Source organism: Xenopus laevis, chromosome 1L (assembly GCF_017654675.1).
Source record: "Xenopus laevis strain J_2021 chromosome 1L, Xenopus_laevis_v10.1, whole genome shotgun sequence".
In the NCBI taxonomy this organism is placed as follows: domain Eukaryota; kingdom Metazoa; phylum Chordata; class Amphibia; order Anura; family Pipidae; genus Xenopus; species Xenopus laevis.
The window spans coordinates 127,012,165-127,030,153 of record NC_054371.1 but is presented as its reverse complement, the minus strand read 5'-3'; the positions used below and the strand labels follow the sequence as shown (position 1 = coordinate 127,030,153).

General features: G+C 36.4%; 1 protein-coding gene across 1 annotated transcript in view; it reads right to left on the bottom strand.

Annotated features, from left to right (window-relative positions):
• Window positions 1-17,989, bottom strand: part of LOC108713682 (glutamate receptor ionotropic, NMDA 3A) — a 193,529-nt gene that overhangs the window by 56,717 nt on the left and 118,823 nt on the right. Inside the window, exons 4-5 of the mRNA XM_018257197.2 lie at window positions 10,808-10,953; window positions 7,270-7,385 (exon numbers count right to left, since the gene is read on the bottom strand). Coding sequence (XP_018112686.2) covers window positions 7,270-7,385; window positions 10,808-10,953 — 262 coding nt within the window. The remainder of the gene's footprint in view (window positions 1-7,269; window positions 7,386-10,807; window positions 10,954-17,989) is intronic.

Genomic DNA, 17,989 nt, shown 5'->3' with positions numbered 1-17,989 from the left:
CATGCAATCTGACACATGGCCACTAGAATTCTGGGGAAAAAATGCTGCATTGTGGGTGAAAAAACACTGTAATATGTGGCTGACAACTGCACTTTGAACACTGCAGTTCTGTCACAAATGAGATGTATGTATTATTTCTGCTGCAAAATTTAACTTGTTCATTAATGACTTAGAGGAGGGTATTGTAAGTAATGTATCAGTGTTTGCAGATGACACAAAACTATCCAGCCCAACAAATTCCATCCAGGATGTGGCATCCTTGCAACAGGATCTTGACAAACTGGCAATCTGGGCATCTAAGTGGCAAATGAGATTCAATGTTGATAAATGTAAAGTCATGCACCTGGGATGTAAAAATATCCAAGCCACTTATACCCTTAATGGGACTGCACTAGGCAAATCCATTATGGAAAAGGACCTTGGAGTCTTGAGCTGTATTAAAAGGGGCATATATTCACGGGAGGAGAGGGTCATTCTTCCACTTTATAGAACACTGGTAAGGCCCCATCTTGAATATGCCGTACAGTTTTGGTTTCCATCACTCAAACAGGACATTATTGTATTAGAGAGGGTACAGAGAAGGGCAACTAAGCTGGTAAAGGGAATGGAAAATCTTAGCTATGAGGAAAGACTGGCCAAGTTGGGGATGTTCACACTGGAGAAGAGGCGCTTAAGGGGTGAAATGATAACTATGTATAAATATATAAGGGGATCATATAATAATCTCTCTAATGCTTTATTTACCAGTAGGTCTTTCCAGCTGACACGAGGTCACCCATTCCGATTAGAAAAAAAGAGGTTCCGCCAAAATATTCGGAAGGGGTTTTTTACAGTGAGAGCTGTGAAGATGTGGAATTCTCTCCCTGAATCAGTTGTACAGGCTGATACATTAGATAGATTTAAGAAGGGGTTGGATAGCTTTTTAGCAAGTGAGGGAACACAGGGTTATGGAAGATAGCTCATAGTACAAGTTGATACAGGGACTAGTCCAATTGCCATTTTGGAGTCAGGAAGGAAATTTTTCCTCCTCTGAGGCAAATTGGAGAGGCTTCAGATGGGTTTGTGCCTTCCTCTGGATCAACTAGCAGTTAAGCAGGTTAAAATAGAGTACTTAATCACTGCTTACAATGGGCACTAAAATTGTAAAGGATTATCATGTCTTCTTATAACTATTTACTCTGGAGGGATAGGGTAGTTTACTCTAAGAGCTCATAGTTTCTGCACAATAGAGGGTCTTACAGTTATCCTTTAAAATTAGGAAATCTGTATTTACCTTAAAGTGGACCTGTCAACCAGACACAAAAATCTGTATAATAAAAGTCCTTTTGAAATCCAATTTAATTTTTATTTTATTTTAGTTTATTAAAGCATTCATAGCTGTTGTAAGCTCATTTAAAAATTTCAGCTGTCAATCAAATATTGTCTGCCCCTCCTCTATGCCATGGGCATAGAGGCGGGGCAGACAATTACTTTCACTTTCCATTCAGCACTTCCTAGATGTCACTACTCTCCCCAAATTCCCCCGTTCTTTTTAGCATTTAATTGTGTAGCCAGGGCATGGGGATGGACATCGGGTCCCCCATTCTGGTGCACAAACAAGATTCTGAGATGATTCAAGGCTTGCCTTAAAAACAGTGTACACAAAATGGCTGCTGCCTGCTTGCTATCATTTTGAATTCCCAGACAGAAGGAAACAAGATTCAAATAATTTATAGCGTGTAATTAAAGTTCATTTTGCTTGACTAATCTGATAAAGTAGGAATTTGTATATTTTTTTGGGTGACGGGTCCCCTTTAAGTATGGTCTAAAGACTATATTTATCTGTTGCTGGGGATGGGCCAGCAGCAAGTATTCTGTATTTATTAGTACAGGTATTATCCAGAATGCTGGGGACCTGGGGTTTTCTGGATAACGGATCTTTAATTTAAATCTCATACCATGTCTACTAGAAATCATGTAAACGTTAAATAAACCCAATAGACTGGTTGTTTCCAGTAAGGATTAATTATATCTTAGTTTGGCTCAAGTACAAAGTACTGTTTTATTATTACAGAGAAAAAGCAATAATTTTGGATTATTTGGAAAAATAAGTCTATGGGATATGGCCCTCCTCAATTAGGAGCTTTCTGGATAATGGGTTTCTATATAATGGGGCCCATACCTGTAGTTGTTTTCTTGAGGGCAAGCTGCAATGGTTCCTCATTTTTTCTAGGTAATGGACAGTGAATGTTGCCAAAAATATACAGAAAAAAGTGTTCCTTGCTACGAAGATATCGTTTTATATACAGCTTGGATCACTTCCCTTATTATGCATTGGCCTCAGGCACATTGCAGACTATAAGATTATTTTAAGTGTTACAACATGACACCATTAGCATTACTGTACAATAAACAGTAAACAGGAAGTCATAATAAACCTTAACTCTGTTTTCAGATGATAATGTTGTCAACGATATTATGTTGAAAAGGCAAAAGATAAATGGCTTTGAAATAATATGAAGTAATTGCTTTTTAGCAAAATCAATAGCTTTATCAGGTTCAGCTAACGAGGTGCCTTGATGTATTTTGTTTCAGATATTAATAAAAGTGTTAATAGAAATTGCCTTTGCAGCTTCCTTGATCAATGTTCCCATTTACTTTATGACCTCTGTTGCTTAGTGTTTTCCCCTTCTCTGTACAGAGAAGCGAAACTTTGAGGGAACCTTCCTAAGAAATGTTACCACTAAACCAAGAGAATAACACATTATGCATAAAATTAATGGTGGGTTTTATGTCCGTAAAATGAAGTAAGTAGAACATTAATTAGCAGAAAAGGGATACAAAGGGAATTCTTCTTGCTAAATTCTCTACTAACATTCTTGAACTTTAAGAAAAAAAATACATGTATGAAATATTTGAAATAGAAGGTGATGCATTATCAAGAGGGATTGTTCTTTTAAAGCCGTTTACTATTCTGCACACGGAGAAAAGCAGCTAAAATAATAACGGCTGATCTCTAAAAAAGAACTTGCATATTTTCTGGAAGAATATGTGGCACTGTGGATGCAGGTTTTCAGCATTCGGATAATGCACTGCTATTTTGTACAGCATAGAACTGAAATAACTTTAAGCTGACATGAACATGCCAATCCTGTCTGCTGATTCAGCCACTCTTGACTAAATCATCATCTTATTGGCCCTTGTATGTTTCCAAAACCATAACCTAAGAAATTTCTGATTAGGGCACTGTCATATATCAACCAGGAATTTAAAAAATCATGTACTGCACCGGAAAAACATACCTCAAAATCAACAGTGAACTACTCCAATAAATACAATGTGCATAAAAGCAAGCAAGTCTCCTTAAAAGCAACGTCAACACAAAAAATAGTTGTTTGCTAGTGATGGGCGAATTTATTCGCCAGGCACGAATTTGCGGCGAATTTGCGCGATTCGCCGCCAGTGAATAAATTCGGCAAACGCCTGCGAAAATTTTCGGCAAAAATTCACCGGCGTCAAAATTTTTTTTTCGAAAAAACGGACGCCGGCGTCAAAAACGAGACGGCGGCGTTTCGCGAATTTTCCGCAGTTTCAACAATTTCACGCGAATTTCACGCGAAATTCACGAATTTTCCCGCGAAGTGAAACGGCGCAAATTCGCCCATCACTATTGCTTGCCTAATAAAACAAAACCTAACTCTAAGCACTTTGCAATATACATTCAGTACACATTTTCTATGGTGTTTGTATGTGTATTGCTATTGATAACAGTGTTTGTTATAAAACAAGGCAGCAGATTATCAGACCTGTCTTTGCTGGGGAACTAAGACTTTTGCAACATGTGTTAAAAAGTAACAAGCAGCAAATGCTGCTTTCAATAGCAATTGTTTTTACAAATAGCTTTGGATCAAGTACAAAGTACTGTTTTATTACTACATAGAAAAAAGGAAATCATTTTTAAAAATGTGGATTATTTGGATACAATGGAGTCTAGGTGAGAAATGCCCTTACGCAATTCAGAGATTTCTGGATAACGGGTTTCCAAATACTAACTTCATTACAGTATATCACCGCCTTTGAAATCGTCCTTCTCCAAACTTTTGTTACAAATAAATAGTTAAACATTAGTTTTATCATGATATAATCCTATTTTTACTGTCAGAACACAGGATTTACAAGTACAGACAATAGTAAGCAGTCAGTAAATAGAATGGTTTAGCTGGCAGTGCAGTAGGTGAGATTTTATCAGATATGCATGACTGTCAATGTTGCAAACTGTAGGTTTGTTGCAATATTTTATATATTTTAAAATATATATTCTAAATATTTTAGTTAATTTATGGCAGATGGCTAAAGCATGCTATGCTAGGTATTGCTAGGTATTGCTAGGTATTGATTCCTCTCTGATACAGGAAAGGTATGAAAACAGATAGAATCACTAACAAGCCGGTGTGTTTAGTGATTCACAACAGCCGAGAATGATAGGCATAAACATAAAAAAGGCAATGAATAGAGAATGATTGCAACATAGACTAGATTTAGAAAAATAATAATGTGGGAGTAGACCCTGCAGTCAGAGAATGCTCTTAAACTCCAATATGTTCCTCTATTTTATATATGAGAGTTTCTGCATTTTAATCTCAGAATGACCATGATTAAAGTACAGTACTCCAAGATCATTCTCCTAAGTGTCTCGTGCTATTTTGAGGAAACCTATAGGCTGATAACTATTATTACTACTTATATGGTTGGAAGTATACAGTTTCTCTCTCTTTAAATATAATTTATTATACTATTTGTCCACTTTTATTCATGTTATTTATTTTTAAGCAGATCTTGCATAAAAAGGTCATTAACTTTGAGAGATATAAACATCATTTTGACTCTTTATAGGTCTCTGGTAAGGCCTCAGGTTGAGTATGCAGTGCAGCTTTGGGCTCCAGTCCATAAGAAGGATATTAATGAGCTGGCAATAGTGCATGCAACTAGGGCGGTAAAAGGATTGGAATATTAAAGGGATACTGTCATGGGAAAAAACAAGTCACATGACCAGGGGCAGCTGGGAAATTGACAAAATGTCTAGCCCCATGTCAGATTTCAAAATTGAATATAAAAAAATCTGTTTGCTCTTTTGAGAAATGGATTTCAGTGCAGAATTCTGCTGGAGTAGCGCTATTAACTGATTCATTTTGGAAAAAAAATGACATGAATGAATCCCATGACAGTATCCCTTTAAACTATCAGGAAAGACTATGACTATGTTGGAGTTGTTTTCTCTGGGGAAAATGCACGTGTGTGGGGACTTGATTACTTTTTACATCAGAGGACATTACAGACAGAATAATGGGGATCATTTTTCCCATAGAAAAGTCGAAGGCACCAGAGGCCACCATTTTAGACTAGAGGAACAGAACATCTATTTAGAAGCGTAGATCAGTGCTGGGCCCTATGCAACCCAGCCAACGACATCATTCCTCATTGTGTTCACGTGAACAAGAGCTCAACCTTCGAGGAAACGCTCGTGTGCATGTACAGACGAACGCACACTCTGATTATACAAGAATTGCTGCCTCAGGTGGGGGGACGCAAGTATCCAAACTAGGAGAAGGCAGCAGAAGATGTACTTGCCTGGCACTCCTCTACATTTGCATCTTCTGCCTACGCTTAGTTCTGGCCATGGCGTAGATGGTTCTTCATGGTGAGGTCAGTGAGGTTGTGGAATGTCCTGCCGATAACAGATTCTATTGATGCCTTTAAGAGTGGCTTGGATAATTTCTTGGATAAACATAATATCCAAAACTACTGTGATCTTAAGATCTAGTTAGTTTAGTCTAAGGGGCACATTTACTAAGCTCGAGTAAAGGATTCGAAGTAAAAAAACTTCGAATTTCGAAGTTTTTTTTTGTGTACTTCGACCATTGAATAGGCTTCTACGACCTTCGACTTCGATTCGAACGATTCAAACTAAAAATCGTTCGACCATTCGATAGTCGAAGTACTGTCTCTTTAAAAAAAACTTTGACTACATACTTCGGTAGTTTAAACCTACCGAGCTACAATGTTAGCCTATGGGAACCTTCCCCATAAGCTTTCTAAGCTTTTTTTTGATCGAAGGAAAATCCTTTGATCGATGGATTAAAATCCTTCGAATCGTTCAATTCGAAGGATTTCATCGTTTGATCGAACGATTTTTCCTTCGATCATTTGACCAAAGTATTTGTGGTAAATCCTTCGACTTCGATATTCGAAGCCGAAGGATTTTACTTCGAGGGTCGAATATTAATCAACCCTCGATATTCGACCCTTAGCAAATGTGCCCCTAGGAGTAGGTATATATATTAGTTTTTTCCCTGAGGAAGATCACTATGATGTGATCGAAATGTTGGAATTTCTTTTGTTTGTCTTTTAAAATCAGTTATTCTAACTGAGCATATTGAGTCCGGTATTTTTTTGCTATTTTGTACATGTTTTACCTGCACCCAGGCATGCTGTGGTTTTGTTTGTTGAGTGTTCTTCCGTGTTCCATATGTTCCATATATACTGTGTGTGTGTGTGTGTGTCTCTAAATATGCTATGTAAATATAAATAATATTTTTCAAAAAAAAATGTATAATTATATATAACTGTTCATTAAATACAGTGCTTTATCTATATTTGTTTTTACTTTGTGTTTTGCACACCATACTACTACTTTCCCATAATTCCAAAGTTCTAGTTCTAGGGGATGATTTATTATATTTTGAGTGGCAGGATCTGGTAGTTTGATGTAACTGCATCGATTGCTTATTTCTCCCAGGTGCAGTATTTTTTTATGATCGTCCTTTATCAAAAAAGAAAAAGCTTGTCAGGTTTTAAGTGACGATCATGGAAAAATATCCTAAACAAAGAGAGAAAAAACTGAAAAAAGGATAATAAATCAGCAACTAGCATGTCACATAATGTCATAAATTTTAAATTTGAATAAAACAACATGTTGCCCTCAGCAAAGGACTAGTTATATAACAATGATTTCAGAGGTTAACAGGTAGTTATGTGATTTTCATACAATTTCCCTAACATTTTCAACCATAAGAAAAGGTCTGTGTCTATTCAAAGGAAGAATTTACTAGCATATCATAAATATTTAACTTGTTCTAATTTGTTGAAATTTTTTTTACCATGTTTATTGCATATAAAAAAATGTATGTGTTATAATTAATATTATGTAACATTATAGATAATTTATGAATTATATCTCTGACAATGTGCCTAAACATAAATATTTGCAATTAACAATTTAAAAATGAATACCTTCAATTGCAAATGGCTTGCCAACCGTCAGTAACTTGCAATCGGCATCTATAGATACCTCATAATCCAGGAGGGCTTTATCCATAATGAAGGCATCCAATGCCTCTGGATCATTTCTGTCCACAAAACCAAAAACAATGTAAATAACTTGTTGTAGTAACATGTTGATGTTACTAGGGTATATATCATTTTGGTAATACAAAATAAACATGATAATATGTTTTCAATGGACCAGTGTAAATCTAATGCAAAATCCAGGATTGTGTAAATTTTGGGATTAAGGGTTCTTAGGTCATATAAAAATTGAGCAATTTGTGGGAAAACAGAAACATATGATACATAATTGAAACAGTGCTGTATTTTTCCATCAGTCGAATATATTTATATTCCAGTTATTGTCTTAGGGGCAGATTTATCAAAGCTCGAGAATTGAATTTCTCAAATGAAAACAATTCGAATCTCAAGCTATTTTTTGTGTACTTCGACTAGGGAATAGTCCAAATTCAATTTCAATTTGAAACAAATTTGTACTGTCTCTTTAAAAATTCGACCACCATTTGCCATCTAAAACCTGGTGAATTGCTGTTTTAGCTTATTGGGGACTTCCTAGAATCCATTTGGAGTCAATTGGTGCACTTTGAAAAATCTAAGTTTTTTTGGGGAAAATCTTTGAATCTAATTTAATTGAATTCGATATTCGTTCGATTCGTACGATTCGAATTCGGATTCGGAATACGGACCATTTCGATCAAAAACAGAACTATTCCACCAAAGAAAATCTTCGGCTTCATTTCGGTTGGTCTTTTTATATTCGAATTTCGAAGTTTTTTCAATTTGAAATTCGACCCTTGATAAATATGCCCCTTAGTGTAGTGTTTTAATTAACAAACGCTTAATTAACAGCCAAAGCGAGCAATACGTATTACTTACATGCATGAACCTCTGTTGTGCAGCTCTGTAAGCTTGAAGATACATTAAAGGAGAACTCAATCCAAGAATTAAAAAAAGCCCAGTCTAGTAAGCAAGATGGTCCCCTCCCTGCTTCCCCTAGCAGATTTCAAAAGGACTAAAAATGTCCATAACATTTTTCCCACTTAACAGTGCAGAGTAAGCGCAGCAGAGCTTGTGGGGGCATCTTCCAAATGCCGAAAAGGACCCGAATTGCCGAAGAGGACCCGAAGAAATCCGGAGGAACCAAAAAATTTGAAAGATTCAGAAGATGGCACCCACAAGCTGCGCTGCGCTTACTTTACACTGTTAGGTAGGAACATTTTACAGACATTTTCAGACCTATTGACCTCTGCGAGGGGAAGCAGGGAGTGGGGATTATTTTGCTTACTAGGCAGGGGATTTTTTTAATTCTTGGGTTGAGTTCTCCTTTAAAGGGCAGATTCATCAATAATAGGATTTGACTTTTTACCATGATTTGAGTTATTTGCAGCAAAAAATTGAGTTTCCAAATTTTTGAGGGAAAAAAACCCTTGAAAACTCAAATATTAAAATTCATCATCTAAAAACTGGTATAGTATTATATTTGTTGCATTAGCAAATTCAAGCTATTTTTCAATTTTGAGTTTCTGAGATTAATTCAAACCTTGGCAAAGAGGTTGTACTGCGTTCCAGTTGTTTTTTCACGTGTTTGCATGATCAAATTTTAAAGATTCAAGATTTTTTTTTAATAAATTAGAGCACATTCAAGATTTTTAAGTATTCAACAATATTCAAATACACATAGCAAAGAACCTAGCCTGGTTAGGGTGAGATGGGCTAAAAGGAGCCAAAAGCTCTGCACATGCGCAACATGCAGCATGAGGCATTCTGAAAACAGAAGGTTTTTACTTGTCTCGTGTCATATACCTAGCACTGGCTTAATACCAAAAATTTGAGTTTAATTCTCCCATAAGGCATTATGGGCAGAGACATGCAAATCACACCTTTATGTCCCTTTGGCCAACTATGCATCCAGAACCACTGGTTTTATAGCACAGGTACTGCCTAATAGCTCAGAGTCAGATTGGGCAAAAATAATATGACTGATTATCCCAAACTAATCTCTAGAACACAGGGAAACTTTTAATTCAAACACATTAAACTAATGGATGAAAAAGGGCTGTGTGGCAAATTATGAAAAACAGTTAAATAATGGTGTTAAAGTTCAGCTGCAAACATCTAGCAACAGCAAAGGTTTTCAAGATTTCTCCACTTAGTCATCATAATGAACCAATTACCTTGTCACCAGCATAAATGAGCAAATTGCATGTATGTGTGCATTAAAATGACAACCTGGCCTATTTATCTTTAAGTACAGTATTTCCTGTAAGCAGCTTACATTTCCAGCTCTCAAACTGCAATGGCGTTATTCAGACATCCTGAAATGATTGCAGGTATTACATTGATTTCCCTCATAAAGATCTAAAACGGTCAAAAAGAAGGTATGGGGCTAACTTACTAACATGCTGTAAACTGGACAAGTTCAATTATCCATAGGTGCCAATCTGATTTGTGTTCTCATTTTGTAACTTGCAGCAGAGTGATCAAAATTACTTCTAATGCAGTGGCGGTTCACCTTCAAGTTAACTTTAAGTTTGTTATAGAATGGCCAATTCCAAGCAAATGTTCAATTGGTCTTCATTATTTATTATTTATATCGCTTGAAAGAATTGCCTTCTTCTTCTGACTCTCTCTAGCTTTTAAATGGGGGCCACTGACCCCATTTAAACAAGAAATGCTCTGAAAGGCAAATTCATCAAGGGTCGAATATCAAGGGTTAATTAACCCTCAATATTCGACTGGGAATGAAAATCCTTCGACTTCGAATATCGAAGTCGAAGGATTTTGTGCAAATACTGTGATCGTACGATCGAAGGAATAATCATTCGATCGAACGATTAAATCCTTCGAATCGAATGATTCGAAGGATTTCAATCCAACGATCGAAGGATTATCCTACGACCAAAAAAATTAGCCAAGCCTATGGGGACCTTCCCCATAGGCTAACATTGGGTTCGGTAGCTTTTAGGTGGCGAACTAGGGGGTCGAAGTTTTTTCTTAAAGAAACAGTACTTCGACTATCGAATGGTCGAATAGTCGAACGATTTTTAGTTCAAATCATTCGAGTCGAAGTCGTAGTCGAAGGTCGAAGTAGCCCATTCGATGGTCGAAGTAGCCAAAAAAAGTTTTTTTACTTCGAATCCTTCACTCGAAGTTAATGAATTGGCCCCTAATACTTTTTTATCACTCATCTTTCTATTTAGGCTTCTCCTATTCTTATTCCAGTTATTTAAATCAAGGTATGATTGCTAGGATTATTTGGATCCCAGTAAACAAATAGCTGAAGCTGCTGAATAAAAAGCTAAATAACTCAAAAGCCACAAATAATAAAACATGAAAACCAATTGCAAATTGACTCAGAATATCATTCACTCACATAATGGTGAATTAAGCATTATGCTTTATAGCAAATTAGACCTTATTAATTTCACATAACATAATACTGTGTGCTGGCAAAAAAGAGAGTGAGAAAGAAACTTGAACCTACTTTAAAAATTTTACTCCTTCAGACGTTGAGGGTGCATTATATCTTCTCATATATTCATGCATCTCAGGAAAGCTTTTCTTCACATAACCTTCAGCACTACTTTCTCTTACTGTACCAAACCGAAATCCCTGGGAAGGATGGTGCAGCTTAAAAAATACATATAAAAAAATATTTACTTTACACATCTCTGTACAACTGTATTTTGGCAAACAGATGACATATAGATCTAGAAAAAGCTAAGCAGCTGCTTCCGCTGGCTACAACTTGGCATGCAGACATTGGTACACTTGTAAACATACCTTATGTATAGTAATGACTGTACTTACTGAAGGTCCTTGTCACTCATTACTGTACCTACAACTTTTCTTGAGGATCAAAGTACCCATACTATTAATACCATGTGAGCTACATGTGAGCTAATATTTTTATTAAACTAAGCTTGACCAAACTTTATCAATAAAATAACTTGGGAAAAGACCCGTCAAACTTGAGAGAAAACTAAAATCGTATGAATGTTTGCCGCTCTAATTGCTAGATTTTTTCGGGTTATCACCCAAAAACCCAGATTTTTTGTATTATTTTGTATTATTTTTTGTATTATCAGATATCTTTAAATTGTAAAATAGACATCTGCCATTGACTTCTCCATGACCTCGGCAGGTGTGAGATGGCAGATTTTCATATTCTGACTTTTACCAGCATCCTGGTATAATAAATCGTGAAGAATTTAAGGTTTATTTGCCCAAAGGGAAAAAACATTCTCCATTATGAAAAAAAAACTTCTCCATTATGAATTTGCAAAAAAATGAAGACATAACATAGTAACATAGTTACCTACTGTAGTAGACATTCATATCAATTTCAACATAATAAAAGTTACATATTTAATTTTGATTTTATATATATATATATATATATATATATATATATATATATATATATATATATATATATATATATATATATATATATATATATATATATATATATATATATATATATATATATTATGCTTGTTCAAGAAATCATTCAAGCCATCCTTAAAGGAATTGTTCAGTGTAAAAATAAAAACAAAGTAAATAGAGAATAGGCTGTGCAAGATAAAAAAATGTTTCTAATATAGTTAGTTATATGTAAATATGTAATGTATAAAGGCTGGAGTGACTGGATGTCTAACATAATAGCCAGAACACTACTTCCTGCTTTTCAGCTCTCTTGGTTTCCACTGATTGGTTACCCTGGTTACCAGGCAGTAACTAATCAGATGCTTGAAGGGCGGCCACATGGGTCATATCTGTTGCTTTTGAATCTGAGCTGAACGCTGAGGATCAATTACAAACTCACTGAACAGATATATACCATGTGGCCCCCCTTCAAGTCGCTCACTAACTCAGAGTTATAAAGCTGAAAAGCAGGAAGTAGTGTTGCGGCTATTATGTTACACATCCAGTTACTCCAGCCTTTATACATTTTACATTTTACATTACAGACTAACTAACTATAATAGAAATTTTTTTTATTTTGCACACATCTGTTTACCCAGTTTATATTTTCACACGGAACAGTTCCACTAAAGGCATTAATAGAATCAGCCATCACAACATCACCAGGCAGGGCACTCCACAACCTTACTGCTCTCACCGTGAAGAACCACCTAAAGCAGTCTTCAGATGAAAGTTCTGTTCCTCTAGTCTGAAGTATCCTACTTTATATTGATACAGTGAAAGGCAAACAACCCTTCAAAAGAGGCATTAGCTACAAACATGGACCACAATCATATTACCCTTCAACAGCAATATAACCTAGAAATGCATAAATTCCATATTCAGTAAAAAAGTACATCTTATGTCTCCATATTTAGTAACTGAGAAGCTAATCAAAAAAACACTTAGGGGCAGATGTATGAAGGGTCGAATATCGAGGGTTACCCTCGATATTCGACTAGGAACTAAAATCGTTCGACTTCGAATATCGAAGTCGAACGATTTAGCGCAAATCCTGCGATCGAACGATTAAATCCTTCGAATCGAACGATTCGAAGGATTTTAATACAACGATCGAAGGAATATCCTTCGATCAAAAAATCTCAGGCAAGCCTATGGGGACCTTCCCCATAGGCTAACATTGACTTCGGTAGCTTTTAGCTGCCGAAGTAGGGGGTCGAAGTTTTTCTTAAAGAGACAGTACGTCGACTATCGAATGGTCGAATAGTCGAACGATTTTTAGTTCGAATCGTTCGATTCGAAGTCGAAGTAGTAGTCGAAGGTCGAAGTAGCCCATTCGATGGTCGAAGTAGCCCAAAAAACACTTCGAAATTTTTTTAATTTGAATCCTTCACTCGAGCTTTGTAAATGTGCCCCATAATGCTGCACTTAATCTAATAGCATCAACACTTAACATATAATGGACCAGATTCAATTCAGTGAGAAAAAGTTATCTCATGGTTTATCACGTAAAAACTTACAGTATAGACGAGTCAAATTGAGAAGATAAAAACTTTTCTCAAAATTAAATTCCAGTTTTTTTCCCATAGACTTCAGTAGCGTTTTCGCTTAATAAACCTTGAGATAAGTTTTTCTGAATTTAATTGTATCTCATATTGAATCATGTTCATTCACTTGATAGACCATTTTCTCACTGAATTGAATCTGGCCCAATATGCTACATTAGCATGTGACTTTTGAAAAATATTCAACCTTGAATGTATGTATTGATGGATGACTCCTTTACATTTGTTTGTATGTTCTGTATCATGCTTTATATATCAAATTCCTATTTAGCTTTTTTTAAATAATATATGATAATGAAAGCAGAAGTAATTACCTTGACCCTATAGTCAAAGTGTCTGTTTAAAAGCTCGCATCAAACCTTTCTGGATAACAGAGTATGGCACAGATTGAGGATTGTGCTAGATGCAATCACCTCTACATCAGCCATTCCTAGTAATCCATGTTATTATGCATAGCAACTTGAAAGCTAATTGCCATGAATACATCATACTTCTGCACAGATGGACAGAAAAATCTACTGTGGCAGATGCTTACATCTGAAGCACTCAGAGTGCAACAGAAATATGAAAAGCAAGAGAAGGGAGCAGATGTGTGGGAACTGGAATGATTGTGTATGAATAGATTTATATTTTACTGCATTGGTTGTACATGTATATAGTTCTTTCTGTTTTTATATTGCCACTAGTGTACATAAAAAAATTGAATATATAAGAGCTAAATTACCAAACTGACTTTTCATGCAATAGAAAGTGCAAAATGTGGGTTTAAATTGTTGTTTTTTTCCCAGTAAGCAGCGGTTTTCTCCAGAACACCAAAACTGAAGACACCCACTAAATAGCATTTGCTGCTGCAACTGTAGCTCATCAATATGGATGTAAATTAGCATCCTTTTTGGCAAATCAGGCCAAGTTGTGGTACCATTTTCAAATACAATTTTTATTGTATTTGTGTGAATAGTTTCACTTCAGGAGGATGGCATCAATACCAGCACAAGCCATTTCCCTTGCATCAGAGGCTTAATGAGTGCACTGGCTATGTATACACTATCACTTTTAAGAAAAGGCAAAGGGTTCTATTTATGAAGCCTCAGTTTTTTTCTGGTCGAGTTTTTAAAAGGGGAAAACTCTAATTTTAAGAGGAAAAAAATCTCTAATTTTTAAAAATGTTGAGGTCATGTAGAAGTCAATTACAGATGTCCCTGAAGATATTTCTTGTCATTGTGATCTGTACCGGATAATCTGAAAAAAAACTTTTCCCGCATCGACTTTTTCGAGCAGATTATTTGATAAATTAGTTAAATTTGTGGATGGGAGTTAGGTCAATTTTGTTTTAATGAAACAATAATATACAGTAAATTAGAAGGGTTTTTTTTGTAACTTAAATTTTATTTGATTCTGTCATATAGGTTTCAAGACAATGCAACTTTTCTCTGACATCAGAGATATGAAGATTTTACAGCATTTTGTTGTCAAACGTTTACATAGACAATAATCATATATCAAAGAGGAAAATAGGATTAAAACAAAAAGAAAAGAAAAGAAAACAAGTAAAAAGTAAGCTATTACAATAGAGGGTGGATACATTGACTTTTCCTATCCCTTTCCTTACGGTTACGAGAAACAAAGTAGTCCCATTTCGACCAAATTTTCTAATGCTGGGAAATCTTCCCTCTAAGTCTAGCTGTCATTTCCTCCATTAGTTTCATTGCACCGATTTGAGTCATTACCTCGCTTTTGTAAGAGCCACTTAGAAGTAAGTGAGAGCCTAGCTGCTGTATATATATATATATATATATATATATATATATATATATATATATATATATATATATATATATATATATATATATAAATATATATATATATATATATATATATAGTTTAACAGCTTCTGTTCAGGAGTAGGAATATCCAAGTGAGGTAGGCCCAAGAGGGCACATTGCCACAACCACATTGCTCAACAGCACATTGCTGTTTCTGGGGTGTAATACCAAGAGAATATTGTCTTATAGACATTTTCTTTCTGTGTTACACATGTGACTAGTGATGGGCGAATTTATTTGGCAGGCACGAATCTGCGCGATTCGCCGGCGGCGAATAAATTTGCAAAAATTCACCGGCGTCAAAAAAAAATTCGCCAGCGAATGTGCGCCGGCATCAAAAACGAGACACCGTTTCGGGAATTTTTTGCCGTTTCGCGAATTTCGCACGAAATTTGCAAATTTTTCGGTTAAGTGAAATGGCACAAATTCGCCTCCTGACGCTCCTACACGCATTATATCTTCCCACTGCTCTAGAGTTAGCATATTTGAGAGCTACCACTCCCACTGTAACATGTATTTATGTTTAGGAACAATGTGCATGTACTCCATTTTTCTAAAAGTGGAGTAATGGATTTTATGAGTGGGATATAGTTGTATCTATAGAGCTGGAAGTAAGATATTGTAAGCTGGATCCCCATATAGCGCAAGGAGCAGTATTTCCATTTGTATTTAAAATTAGTTCTCGGTGCTTTCCGCTCACAAGATATTTAGGGTGAGTGCCTCTGACTTCTGGAGGTTCAGTTTGTAGCCTGAATGGTTACCATATTGGGAAAGTAACTGTATCTAATGGCTCTATACTTAGGACATATAGGAGAGGGGAAAGTGGGCAGCCCCATCTGATCCCATTTGAGATATTGATGGGCCTGCTAGAAGCTCCTGGGAGTTTGAGAGTAGCTGTAGGGGTGGAATACAGTATAGTGCTTTTATGGCTGTTAGAAAAGGGCCTTCAAACCCTATTTGTTGCAGCAAGTCCAGCATGAAGCGCCAATCTAAGCGATCAAACACATTCTCAGCCTCCAAACTGAGTATGACCACAGGAGTTTTATTTATCAGATTTATAGTATTAATGGCCCTTCGGGTGTTATGTTCAGCTTGTCTGCCGTGGATGAATCCCACCTGATCGGGGTAGAAGTAGTCTATTCTGGTAGAGAAGTTGTGTCTTGCTGAGTAAAAAGTTTAACCCCTCTCATTGGGATGATATACCCTCCAGGCATCCCTAAGGTCCAGTTTTCGAATTAACTGGCATAGTTTTTTGGATTGCTCAGAGGTGTCTCTATTCAGGGGTGGGTGGATCGATGCCTTAACTCTGAGAGCACTAGATTGAAATCTCAACCCATTATGATAGGGGTTTCATAATTTCCTCTGGCTTTTGTCAATATGGAGTAGAGGAATTTTATCTGGCCCTTGATTGGAGCATAGAGGTTCATAATTATTATGGGGTTTCCTCCCAGGGATCCCATAAGGATTAAGTACCGGCCTGCAGAGTCTGCATCAACTTTAGAGACCTGTAAAGGGCAATCTTTATGAATCATAATTAGTAATCCAACATTTTTTGCCTCTGCAGAGGCTTGATAAACCTTAGGGTATAGGTTGGATTTCAAAGCTGAAACATCTGAGCACTTGAAATGTGTCCCTTGGACTAGTGCTAAGTCTGGCTTGAGCCTGTGAATTTTTATAACCAAATATCTTTTAAGTACACTATTAAGGCCATTCACATTTATCGTAAGCAGCTTATCCATGGTTAATATCTAAAATCATAGCTGCATTGCCTCCAGGCTCTGATCTAGCCCTGGAGTTTTCCTGATGGGAATATCTATGGTGAGAGGGAGGGTAGGTATTTTCTTTATTTATATGTATCCTATATGTGAACTATGAAACATTGAAAAAAACAACATTTATGTAAACCAGCTAAAGTAAACCAAATACTTTTGAAGTACAAGGAGAAAAGAAAACCCCTGAGATTCTACTTATGAATTACTAATATGGGTAATGGGGTTAGATAAAGTGATAAAGTGATTCATACTCAGCAGACCTCTGTATCTTTGAACCTGTCTTTGCCAGAGGTCATGGGTCTGGGTAGTGATGGGCGAATTTATTTGGCAGGCGCAAATTCACGGGGAATTCCCGCGATTCGCCGCCGGCGAATAAATTCACGAAACCACTGAGAAAATTCGCCCGGCCAGCGTCCAAAAAAAGTAGACGTCGGTTCCGGTTCGCAAATTGTTTCGCGAATTTCGCTGGAAATTGTGGGGTCTCCGGCTGTTCCCCCATCTGAACTTTGGTAGCTGGGTGAAGAGGCCTGTAAGTTTAGGTGGCACTCATTATCGAGTCTTCGGCGACATCTTGGATCTCTTGCTGTTTTTTGCAAAAACTGCAACATTGTGCCTGCCTGCTCTCTGGTTCTGTGTCTCCCTATGTTGCGGCTAGTATCCCACGCCTGCTATTGTGCTCGGTGCAGAGAAATGAAAGTGTTTAGTGGCTTTTTTGTGAGCAATGCTGGGTTACAGAGCTCTGTATAGGTATGTCTGCTCTTACTCCATGCCGCTCATGCCCAGAGTAAATTAGTGTTTTAGTACAGTAAATACCCCCCAAGTATGCAAATTTAAATTAAACTAATGCCAAAAATGTATGACACAGCTGGAAGGAGGTCTCTGTGCCAAAGAGCTTGCAATTGCTGATGAGCTTTTCATAACAAAATAATATACATATGGTTTAATTTTACCCTCAAAGCAAAATACCTTGATTAACATTTTTTAATAATTTTCTTAAAGAAATTGTTCACCAACATTTGCACAAAATGCCAGCTGCTAAGGTTAGTCATTTTTAAATGAAGTTCCTTTCCAATAACAC